Source organism: Prionailurus bengalensis, chromosome E3, assembly GCF_016509475.1.
Source record: "Prionailurus bengalensis isolate Pbe53 chromosome E3, Fcat_Pben_1.1_paternal_pri, whole genome shotgun sequence".
Classification (NCBI taxonomy): Eukaryota; Metazoa; Chordata; class Mammalia; order Carnivora; family Felidae; genus Prionailurus; species Prionailurus bengalensis.
This window is the reverse complement of record NC_057357.1, coordinates 23,138,025-23,149,982: the sequence shown is the minus strand read 5'-3', so window position 1 is coordinate 23,149,982 and position 11,958 is coordinate 23,138,025. Positions and strand designations below refer to the sequence as shown.

The 11,958-nt window shown below is 51.2% G+C and overlaps 2 protein-coding genes across 2 annotated transcripts in view; one reads left to right on the top strand and one right to left on the bottom strand.

Annotated features, from left to right (window-relative positions):
- Window positions 1-74: 74 nt before the first annotated feature.
- Window positions 75-11,580, top strand: PLK1 (polo like kinase 1). The gene is made up of 10 exons (XM_043560277.1): window positions 75-1,768; window positions 2,434-2,602; window positions 3,361-3,505; window positions 4,488-4,581; window positions 5,973-6,192; window positions 8,982-9,137; window positions 10,121-10,198; window positions 10,391-10,545; window positions 10,647-10,829; window positions 11,075-11,580. The coding sequence occupies exons 1-10, from the start codon at window positions 1,361-1,363 to the stop codon at window positions 11,279-11,281; spliced, it is 1,815 nt and encodes a 604-aa protein (XP_043416212.1). The 5' UTR covers window positions 75-1,360; the 3' UTR covers window positions 11,282-11,580.
- The window catches only part of ERN2 (endoplasmic reticulum to nucleus signaling 2), a 17,877-nt gene continuing 17,456 nt past the window's right edge, over window positions 11,538-11,958 (bottom strand). Inside the window, exon 22 of the mRNA XM_043560281.1 lies at window positions 11,538-11,926. Coding sequence (XP_043416216.1) covers window positions 11,714-11,926 — 213 coding nt within the window. The 3' untranslated portion in view covers window positions 11,538-11,713. The remainder of the gene's footprint in view (window positions 11,927-11,958) is intronic.

Below are 11,958 nucleotides of genomic sequence, written 5' to 3'. Positions count from 1 at the left end.
CTTTTTTACTAGGCATTGCTCTGGGAGTTTGGGACACGGGCTAGGAAAGATGTCATCATTGCTTCTGCATTTACTGGGAGGCAGGTAAAGATATACTTACAATAATATGGCTGATATTTGCTGGGCTCTATCAGAGACATCATAGGGCACCAAGGGGCACAGAGAAAGCGCTTCTAACCTGGGTATTTTGCCGTTCTAGGGTTGCTACTCCAGTACTTTCGAAAGTCAGGGAAATGGGCAGAGGGAGATGGCTGAGAACAGCGGCAAACAGGGAAGGTATGTGGGTATAGAGTTGTCAGAGCCTCTAGTTTTGTTTTGCTTTTTTTTCCTTTTTTTTTTTTTTTTTTTTTGGAAAAGCCACAAATCTGAATTTTTATGTGAGCTCTCTTGAGTTTTAAGTGCTGTAAACGAATCCAAGTTTTCAAATGTGGGAGGCCAAACACAACACCCCTGCAGGACAATTTGGCCTTGGCCTACCGGCTTGCGAGGCATTCTGCCAACCAGCCATCCGTCCTCAGACCAAAGACCTGAGGGTCCACTCTTTCAGGCTCTGGGAAATCTAGCAATGAGCGAGCCAGACAACTTTCTTGCATTGTGGGGGTGCCTGGTACCGTGCTTCTCAAACATCAGGATGTGTGGGAATCACCTGGCATTCACACTGAAAGGCAGCTTTCTCACTCGGGAGGTCTGGGGTAAGTAAGGCCTGAAATTTTCTTTCTAACAAGCTCCCAGGTGATGGTGATGCTGGTGATCCCTGAACCATATATGCTTTGAGTAGAGTTGCTCTATATTCCGGAGGGGCTTAGGAGCAGCTGGCAAGCACCGTGTTTTTACTTGAGTTTTAGTTTATTGGGGTGTCTTGGAGCTGAGGACATCAGAGGCAAGTGCTTAAGGCTGCGCCGCCAGGTCTCTATTCTCAGAGGTTATAATCTAGAAGGCAGGTGGGGGTGGAGGAAAGTGTTAGGAAAAGCTTCCAGGAGGAGGTGCATGGGAACTGCAGGAACCTCCCTGGCCGTCGAGAAAGGGAGAAGCCCTGAACTCCCCCTCTCCTCGGGCTCGGTCTCTGTATCCCCACGCCGTGTACGGTTTCCCAGGCATCCCACGTGTCTGCGCCCAGCGAGTGCCTGTCAATCAAGTTTCTCTCCTGCCCCGGGCTGGGTAGGGTTTAAAGGCAGCAGCGGTGCAGAGCGCTCCCATCGTGCCGCGCGGCGGGCGGGTTTGGATTTTAAATCCCCGCGGCCAATCAGTGGCGCGCAGGCTCTTGTAACGTTCCCGGCGCCGCGTTTGAATTCGAGGAGGAGCGAAGCGGTGCCAGGTCTCTGCCCAGACTCTGCTAGGTTTGCGGAGCAACTCCGGGAACATGAGTGCGGCGGCAACTGCAGGGAAGCTGGCGCGGGCACCAGCCGACCCAGGGAAAGCCGGGGGCCCCGGAGTTGCAGCTCCCGGGGCTCCAGCGGCCGCTCCGCCGGCGAAAGAGATCCCGGAGGTCCTAGTGGACCCGCGCAGCCGGCGGCGCTACCTGCGGGGACGCTTTCTGGGGAAGGGCGGCTTTGCTAAGTGCTTCGAGATCTCGGACGCCGACACTAAGGAGGTGTTCGCTGGCAAAATCGTGCCTAAGTCGTTGCTGCTCAAGCCTCACCAGAAGGAGAAGATGTCCATGGAGATATCCATTCACCGCAGTCTCGCCCACCAGCACATCGTAGGCTTCCACGGCTTTTTCGAGGACAACGACTTCGTGTTCGTGGTGTTGGAGCTCTGCCGCCGGAGAGTGAGTGTCGCTGCCCGGGGACCGTGGTTGGGGGCTCCGGGGGCTCGGAGCTGCTACAGAAGAGGTGCTGGAAACCTTGGGCTAGGCATTGTAAAGGACTCGAGGAGAGCGTGCTTTGCACTTGGAGCTGCAAGGGGAAGGGGTTGCGATTAAGTAGCGCTCGAGCCCTGTTGCTGCTAGGGAAGGCAGCTCCTGGAAGCTAGGTGTTGAGCGGAGTGGGGGAGGCGCAGGTCGGAGGAGAATCCTGGCAATGGACGCAAGGGCTTCCGGAGTTGCTAAGGGAGGAGTCCCGGGTAAGGGGTGCTGCAGACCCGGAGCTTCCGGAGTAGGGCTGGGTCAGGGAGAGGGTGGTTGGAGCCAGACCAAGGAGCTTCCGGGAAGGGAGGCGGCTGGACAGGGCTCTGCTGCTACGAAAAGGCCTGGGGAGGGATACTGAGAACTCTGAGCTTCCAGGAGTGGGTCTGGAAGAGGTATCCCAGGTAGGGGGCTTGGGAGGGAGCTAGTGGGAGAAGGGGTGCTGTGACTGGTTGTGGCCAGGCTTAGGGGAGAGAACGGATCGTAGCTGTCCTGGAGAAGAAATAAGGGTGGGGGTGGGGCGTCCTCGGCTGCCTTTCTCCAGTGCATCGTTACCGGCTCCGCATTCCTCCTCTCTTAACCCCAACCAGTCTCTCCTGGAGTTGCACAAGCGGAGGAAAGCACTGACGGAGCCCGAAGCCCGCTACTATCTTCGGCAGATCGTCCTTGGCTGCCAGTACCTGCACCGAAACCGGGTCATTCACCGGGACCTCAAGCTGGGCAACCTTTTCCTGAACGAGGATCTGGAGGTGAAAATAGGTGAGTGCTGGACCCGGAAGGGGTGCTTGACACCACCGGAAGTGGGAATGAGGAGGTGCTGGAAGAGGGAAAATAGGAAGGAGGCAGGGAGGGAGGAGGAGGACGGTAGAAGTCTGGGCTGTTGATTGCTTCTAGAATCCCTCTTTAGTACCAAAATTTAAAATAAAGAGCCACAAGCCAGTATCCTGCAGACGCATTGTTTAGTGCTCCTATGCAGTAATTTTTTAAAAGAATTTGAATTAGTTTCCATTTTTCAAATTGGGATGCTTGACATACAAATTTGGATTTGGACTCCTCTTAAACATATTAAACATATATTGTTGGAAGCTCCAGCAGTTCTGAGACAGCATCCCTTCCGGCTGCTCTTTGCCTGGCTGAAAAGCAGCTGTTCCCCTTAGACCCCCTGGGATTTGCCACAGTCTTCACCACTCCCTATCATTTCCTCACAAACTTGCCAAATAGCAGTACTGACCTTTACTTGCTTGATCCTTGAAGGCATTTGACTTGTGCTGTTTCCATCAACTCCCTTCTAGAAGGGCCCTCCTTTCTAAGGAAGGGGGGGCAAGGAGGCTCCCTAGGAGGCCCCTCCCCTGGGCCAGCAGGGTGGGAGGAAGCCTGGGCAGCCCTGCTGCCTACAAGATATAGGGGAAAAAGGGGAAATGACCCTGTTCTTGACATTCAAACCTGTACCAGCTTTCTGCATTGGCAGATGACAGAGGCTAGCATCTGAGCACCCCCTCTTCCTCCCTCTGTCCCAGGGGATTTTGGACTGGCAACCAAGGTCGAATATGACGGGGAACGCAAGAAGACCCTGTGTGGGACTCCTAATTACATAGCTCCTGAGGTGCTGAGCAAGAAAGGGCACAGTTTCGAGGTGGACGTGTGGTCCATTGGGTGCATCATGTAAGTTGGGAGTTGTCTCAGGACCCACATGGCCTAAGCAAGGGCCCTTTTGGATGTCTCACCTGGCTGACTTGACCTTGTGGACCTTTCTGCCTATGGAGAGGCTGTTCCAGAGAACAGATTGCCCCAAAACAAAGCCCAGTTTCCATATCTTTCCTTGTCACAGGTTATCTTGTAGGATTCCTGCAGCCTGGGCTGTGTGTCTGGGGAAGGTGGGGGAGAGGGGTGGGGGTGTCCCCCTAAATCTGTTCTAGGTCCTTGCTACTCAAAGTGTGGTCCACAGAGCAGCAGCATCACCTAGGAACTTGTTAGAAATGCAGAATCTCAGGACCCAGACTACTGATTGGATCGGAATCCGGATTTTAACAAGATCCCTGGGTGATTCCCATGCGCAGTAAAGTTTGAGAAGCACCAATCTAGAAAGCAGCCCTGGGAGGGAGGACTTAGGTCAGGAATAGAGCTGACAGAAGGAGGTGCCTGTAGTCTATCTGGATCGAGGCCTTCTGAGGTGGGTGGGCAGTGGGTAGAGGGTTGGGCCCTTCGGGTATTCTCTTTTTTATTGTCGTTGATCTGAGTACTGGAGAGCTAGAAATGAGTTGTAGCAGTGGCTTTCATACTTATTTGCAGTGGAGCTTTTTCAACTGAAAGCTCCAGGCCTTGAATACAGAACTATCAAAATGGCGCTGCTTCTGTAGAGGAAGGTAGCCCACGCACTTGGACCTGATTTGTACTGGCCGGCAGCTTCTGGGGCCCCAGGTTACCACAAGCTATAGTTGAAAAGTCACTATTGCTATCACCGGTCTTCTGAGGGCTCACCCCGGCCCATATCCTGGCTCCCGTGGGCTTGAGGATTGTCCTCAGGGGCCCGAAGGTCAGAATTTCCAGATGCCCGGCCTCCCTTCTGGCCCTGAGATGATTCCTCTGGCATCTAGGTTTTGGCTGCGAGCCTTGAGCCAAATCTACCCACCTTGTGCTTTCACAGGTATACCTTGCTAGTGGGCAAACCACCTTTTGAGACATCTTGCCTAAAAGAGACTTACCTCCGGATCAAGAAAAATGACTACAGTATTCCCAAGGTGACTAAAAACACTTGAAGTTTAAATTTGTTTTGCTTTCCCCCAAAAAGCTGCTTACTGAGCCTAATCATATCCCGGGGCTAGAGATAAGTCAACCCCACTGCTAGGGGAGCCACAGAGCTTTAGTGGATCTGTGTCTGAAATAACATACAGAACTTGATAGGTGTGCACAAAAGCATTTATTGTAAGGGGAGAGGATCTGTAGATCCTTAGAGTTTGGGCATATAACCCAAAATGTGTAAAGAGCAAAAAAGGGGGGGGGGGGGGGAAGAGCAGGAGGCAGACGTAGAAGTGTCACTTCAGCTTTGGAAGTGGACCTTCTCAAGTTAACTGGTCTCTGCCACGTGGCAGCCAGATCACAGTGGGCAAATGGCCTGAATCTTTTGGCTTCCAGTTTCCCACTTATAAGGTGGAGTTACTACCCCTGGAGCGGCTCGCAGAGCGCCTTGTATACACTAAGCGCTCACAGAATCCTGAACCACTGTGAATCCAGAGTGGTGTGCCTTTTCACAACCACTGCTGTCAGCGCGTTGAAAGGAGTAGCCTGTTTCTGCAGAAGCCCGACTCATGGCTGCTTTCCAGTTTGGGATCCTTGACTCGTGTGAAATCAAGAGCCCCATCTCCATAAGGGCAGAGAGGTGAAATCTGTCACAAAGGATCATTTAACTGTCCGATGGGCAGATCCTGAAGGGTTCAGACGGTTCAGAGTGGGTGAGCGAGCTGGCTTCACCACTCATTAGGTGTGTATTCTTAGGAAAGGCGCTTAACGTGTGTTCAGTTTCTTCATCTGCAAACGAGAGATGGTAATAGAGACTGCCACCCCTTGTTTTATGTGAAGGGTAAACACGCTAATGTACATGACGTGCTTGGAACACTGTCCTGGCACAGAGTAAGCGCACAGCTAATGCTAGGCTGTCACTATGCATTTGACCTGTGCTGGGTTATCTCCCATTGAACCCTGCAGGGCTCAGGCTCGGTGCTATGTCGTCTCATTTTCTAGATGAAGACACAAAGGCCCTAGAAAGTCAGGTCACTTGTCCTAGCTGGTATTAGGGACGGAACAGGGACTTAAACCAGGTCTTTATGACCTCACAGCCTACATTCTCAAGTACTACTCTAGTGGTGAGCAACTTAAATTATGCGAGAAAAAATTCAGGGGAAATCACATTAAAATTGAGTCTCAAAAGGAAGGAGAAGTGATCATTCTCACAACTTAGGTTGACACTTGTCAACTCAGCAAAGCCAACAGTGGGGCACCTGGTAGATATGTGGCCACCAAACATGGTATATGGGAGCCATGCATGTGGGCCAGGGGCCACGGTTCCTTTATGGCAGTGCTGCCCTTGGGTCCCCCATCACCTCCTGCTTACAGCTGTCCCTCTCTGCTCTAGCACATCAACCCTGTGGCCGCCTCCCTCATCCAGAAGATGCTTCAGACAGATCCTACTGCCCGCCCAACCATTCACGAGCTGCTCAGTGACGAGTTTTTTACTTCTGGCTATATCCCCGCCCGGCTCCCCATCACCTGCCTCACCATTGCACCACGGTTTTCAATTGCTCCCAGCAGTCTGGACCCCAGCAACCGGAAGCCTCTCACAGTCCTCAATAAAGGTAAAACAAGGGTTTGCGTAGACAGCAGACCCCCAGAGAGAGCCTAGGCTTCAGATGTGTGGATTGATGGCCCACAGAACCCAGGTGTGCAGTAGGACTGACTCCAGTCCTTGAGTCCGTGGCCTCCCATCCTCTCAGGGCAAAATGCCCTGCTTCCCCTGGGCCAGCCCTAGCAAGAAAGACCTTACCATGGCTGGGCCAGACCTGTTGTGCCCAAAAAGAGGAGAGTGGACTGAATGCCATGCTCACAAAACTCTTACTTAAAAAATTCCTAACATCCCTCTTTCGTGGTTCATTGAAAAAAAAAACGAAAAATTCCAAATATAGACGGAGGGCATAATGCACTGGACCCCTACACTCCACCCCCGGCCCACATTCAACAGTTAGCAAAATTTTTTGTCACGTTTGCTTCACTGTTCCATTTTTGTTCCTTTGCAGTTAATCCCAGACATCTTGCCATTTTACCCCCATAAGCTTCAGTAGGTCTCTCTTTAAAAGGACAGCCACTTTTTAGGGGTGCCGGGGTGGCTCAGTCAGTTACGTGTCCGACTTTGGCTCAGGTCATGATCTCGTGGTTTGTGAGTTTGAGCCCCGCGTGGAACTCCGTGCTGACAGCTCAGAGCCTGGAGCCTGCTTTGATTCTGTGACTCACTCTCTGTCTCTCTCAAAAAAGAAAAATGTTAAAAAAATTTTTTTTTTAAGGGACAGCCACTTTTTATAAGACTACACAACCTTCCTTGGGTTGTCATTATGTCTGATTCTCTTCAGAGGACAAAATGAGGAAGTACATACAGTGGGGGAAAAACTTGAAGTTTGTGCTGCTATTTCTGACTCACATTTTTTTCACCACATTATTTTGATATTATTTCAAACTTATGAAAAGGTGGACAAATGGAAGCTCCTGTATCTTATAACTCCTTTTCTCCACGAAATGACGTTTTTCTACATTTACCTCTTTCTCTTTTTAATATATATAAAGTTATATATTTGTGTGTATCCACTGTTTTCTCCCGAACCACTTGAGAGTAAGTGGTATACTTCCTGTCCTTTACCACTTAATACTAAAGTGTGTATTTCCTAAAAACAAAGATTCATTCACATAACACAGTTAGCAAGTTCAAGATATTCAACATTGATACAATCTTGTCAGCTGTGGAGTTACTACTTTTCTTTTTGTAATTTATGAGTGTCCAAATACAATATTATGACTTTGATTTTATTTTTATTTAAAAAAAATTTTTTAATGTTATTTTTGAGAGACTGCACGAATGGGGGAGGGGCAGAGAGAGGGAGACACAGAATCCAGAACCGCATGCAAGATCATGACCTGAGCCGACTGAGCCATCTAGGCACCCGTGATTTTATTTTATTCTTGTATTTCTTTTCAACTGACCCTCTTGTTTCCTCACACTAATAAACATAACTTTTTCAGCATCTATACACAAGTTCCTCTTATTAAATGACATTTTATTGAAGTACCATTTTCCTTAGAGTATTTCACTAAGGATATATAATGTTTTTAAAAAGGTCATTTGAAATGCTTTTTTTCTTTGGGTGAATATAGCACCAATTTAACATAAATTCATTTGTTCCTGTCGTAATCTAATACCGTTAAGGATGTCCTTTTTGTTTTTGCCATTTCATTTTATTGGTGATGTTAATCTTGGTCACTTGGTTAGGGTAGTGCCTGATGGACTTTTCCACTGCAGAGTTACAGTTTTTCCCTTTGTAATGAATACATGTCTCGCCGAGCTACTTTGAGATGACCCTGTTCCTCCTCAAACTCTTGCCCAGGGATGTTAGCATCCTAGGTAGAGCTCTGTGGATCTGGCTGTAGCAGTTGCTACTGAGGTGTTCTAATGCAAATTTCTCTCTTCCCCTCTCCTTCTGAATTCATGGAAATTCTTCTATAAGGAAGAGCTGTCATTTCTCATTTATTTGGTTATGTACATTAGTGCACACTCATGGATTAATTCTTTGGGCTGTAATATTGCCATTTTAAAGATTGCTTTTTTTTTTTTTTTTGAATTTGAACACCAGGGATTTTTTTTTTAAGATCTGCTGGAAATTTTCAAACTTCCTCAAAAGCAGAGAGAATTAACTGTACTAGAATCCCCATGTACACATCATCCATTTTGAGTAGTTAGCAACATTTGCCTATACTTACTTTGATCTATTTCCAACTTCTCCTTTTTCCTAGAGTTTTTAAAGCAAATCCCAAATATCTTAATATTTTCACATTTAAGTTCTTAGTACAGCATAGTTTGTTTTTAACTGAAAACTCTGATCTTAAAAATATAAGACAAAAATCATGTTCTACAAGAACTACCATGTGTTGGTCGGGAAAGAAACACTTGAGCATAAAGACAATAAAAATCATCAGGCTTCTACCACTCAAATAGAGCCTATGAGACAAATCTCAAAGGGTATCTTTTCAGACTCTTTTGACATCTGTACAAAATTTAGGGGTGGAAAAAAAATCTCCTGTTTTCATCAAATGCCCAGCATTGGGGTAGAGGTCTGAGTGTCTGAGGCTCTGCGGCTGTATGTGGCCGGGAAACCTTCCTTAAGGGCTTGCCTTGGCCCTGGAGGTGTGAGTACCACGTTCCTGTCACGTGAGCATGGCACCTGCCGCACTATAATCCCACACTGACTCAGTTTACCGATAGCAATGGCAGCTAAAATGATTTTTCTCTGGGAAGAATACCAGCAGTGGTAGAGGGTCCCATGCCCCTCCCACCCTGCTGCCTTTGTGCCCAGCTAAGGAGCACGTGTCATCATCTTCCTAGGCATGGAGAACCCCACGCCCGAGCGGCCCCGGGAGAAAGAGGAACCAGTGGTCCGGGAGACCAATGAGGCAGTCGACGGCCACCTAGGCGACATGCTGCAACAGCTGCACAGTGTCAATGCCTCTAAGCCCTCAGAGCGGGGGCTGGTGAGACAAGGTAGGCACTGTGGGGGCCTGGGGGCGGGGGCGCCTGGGCATCTGGAGAGGGCAGGGAAGTCTCGGCCGCAGCAGGTCGGTGGCTTGTCCAGGCCCCGATCACCCCAATACATTAGTCGCCCCATTTTCTGTAGAACAAAATCCAAATGGAGTAGCCTGGCATTCAAGGCCCCTCCTTTCTTTTTCTGATTCACTTGTTCTGTCTCCGTCTTCCAGAACCCCAGCATGCTGCCTTTACACATCTGCACGTGCTGTTTTCTGCCGTTCTGTGGAGTCCTGCTTCACCTGCAGGAGCCTCGGGACTCTTGCTCCTACCGCTCCCTTCTTCTGTAATGTGCTTCCTCCACATCTCACATCCTCCCGATGTCTGCCCACGAGCATTTCCCCACCCCCCACTCCTAGCACTTGTCATCCCCCTCAGCTGCTGTGGGTTTCTCCATAATTCTTCATTTCTATATTTGTTTCTTGCATTTAAATAGGGGATTATTGCGTGCACAGAACATGACATTTTGAGATACTTGGAATTATATATTGCCTCACATTTTTTAGTCATTCGGACCAGAAAATTCACTTAGTCTGTTGGCCACTGACTCTCACCATGATAGAAGTAACTTAGAGACCTTATCCATATTTACGCTGCTCAGCCTCTGTCCCTATAACAAGAACACAAGCTCCATGAAGCCTGGGTTTTAGGCCCTTGCTCACTGTACCTGAGACAGTGCCTGGCACACGGTAGGCCTTTGATCAGTGGATGGATGGACTGTAAAATGAAAGGAACAGGGTGCTCTGCCCTGGGACTTGTCCGTCCTGTTGCTTGCCAGGGCTTGGTGGTGACACAGCCCTGCTTGGCTCTCCTCTGGGGTCCCAGACCTCTTGACTGAGTCCAGGCAGGGTGTCCAGCATCCCTCCCTGGTGTCGGCCACCTGAATGCACTGGAGGGGAGGAGGCTGGTCCTGACCAACAGTCTGTCTGCTTCTGTCACAGAGGAGGCTGAGGATCCCGCCTGCATCCCCATCTTCTGGGTCAGCAAATGGGTGGACTATTCAGACAAGTACGGCCTTGGTAGGTTGCTTCCAGAACGGGCGGGCGGCTCAGATAAAGCCAAGTGACCCTTCGAGCTGTTCCAGGCTCTTCCCTGTGCGGTTCCCAGGTCCTCTCAACAATCTCCTCTCCGTCCCAGGCATCCCATTTCCAGCTCCCAGTGCCCCCCCTGCTCCCTACTTCCCCGTCCTGAGGCCCCCCTCCACCTACCAGGGTACCAGCTGTGCGACAACAGTGTGGGGGTGCTCTTCAACGACTCGACACGCCTGATCCTTTACAATGACGGCGACAGCCTGCAGTACATAGAGCGTGATGGCACAGAGTCCTACCTCACTGTGAGCTCCCATCCCAACTCCCTGATGAAGAAGGTGAGTGCTGGCTGGTCCCCGCGGCCTGGGGTTGCTGGGAGGGAGGCACTTGCCAGGGGTCAGTCTCCAACCCTGGCCTCCCTCCCTCCCCTTCCAACCAGATCACCCTCCTGAAGTACTTCCGGAACTACATGAGTGAACACTTGCTGAAGGCAGGCGCCAACATCACGCCCCGGGAAGGCGATGAGCTCGCCCGGCTACCCTACCTGCGCACCTGGTTTCGCACCCGCAGCGCCATCATCCTGCACCTCAGCAACGGCTCTGTGCAGATCAACTTCTTCCAGGTGAACCGGGGTGGGGAAGAGTTGGGGCGGGATGCCTGTGCCCGGCAGCAGGCCCCCAGGGTTGGATTGGGTGGGGCGGCATGGGACCCATCCTTGGCATCAGGTGGTAGGAAGAGAGTGGGCGGGTGGGAACCCCTCATCGGCCAGAATGTCTCCCCGCCAGTCCCCCATACACTAGCAGCTGGGGCCTTCAGTCCGCCCGCCCGTAACTCCCTTCCATCTCTCTGCCCTCCTTTGCCTCCTAGGACCATACCAAACTCATCCTGTGCCCGCTGATGGCAGCCGTGACCTACATTGATGAGAAGCGGGACTTCCGCACGTACCGCCTGAGCCTGCTGGAGGAGTATGGCTGCTCCAAGGAGCTGGCCAGCCGGCTGCGCTACGCCCGCACCATGGTGGACAAGCTGCTGAGCTCCCGCTCGGCCACCAACCGTCTCAAGGCCTCCTCGTAGGCCTTCCTCCCCTCCGGACTGGTGCCCCTCCCACCCCCACCGGCACCTCGGCCCGTACTGGTTAGCTCCCACGGTGCTGTTTTCTAGAATGTGGCCCCCGGCCCTGGGGCTGGGAAGAGCTACATTATCCTTGCTGGTGGGTGTCTCCGTGTAAGTTATTTTTGTACATGTTCCGGTGTGGGTTCTATGGCCTCTTTCCCTTCCCTCTCAACCCCGCCATGTGAATTGTACAGAATATTGCTCTTGAATCCGGGACTGTCCTTTCCTTGCCTTTATATACATTAAACACGTGAATCTTCTTTTTCTTCTTGTAGTCCTGAGGGGTGCCTGGGCTCTGGGCACATCTTTGCTCCAGAAGCCCCAGGCTGCCAAGTCTCTGTCCGTCTCCTCTGACGCTGAGGCCAGCCTTGGCCACGGGCCCAGCTCCTTGTCTCAGCTCCCAGCGGCCCCTGGGCACGGCTCCCTGGGCCTCGAGGCCGGCGGATAGTAGGGCAGGAAGAGACTTTCAGAGGCACAGCTCCTCATGGCCGCGTACGTGTGGAGCAGCAGCCGCGGGAAGCGGGTTGTGAAGTACTGGACGAAACTGTCCGGGACGTGGCCTAGCGCCTGCCGCACCTCAGCCGGGAGCTCCCTGTAGTGGTGCTTCTGGAGGGAGTTAGAGCAGAGAGCCCCCGCCC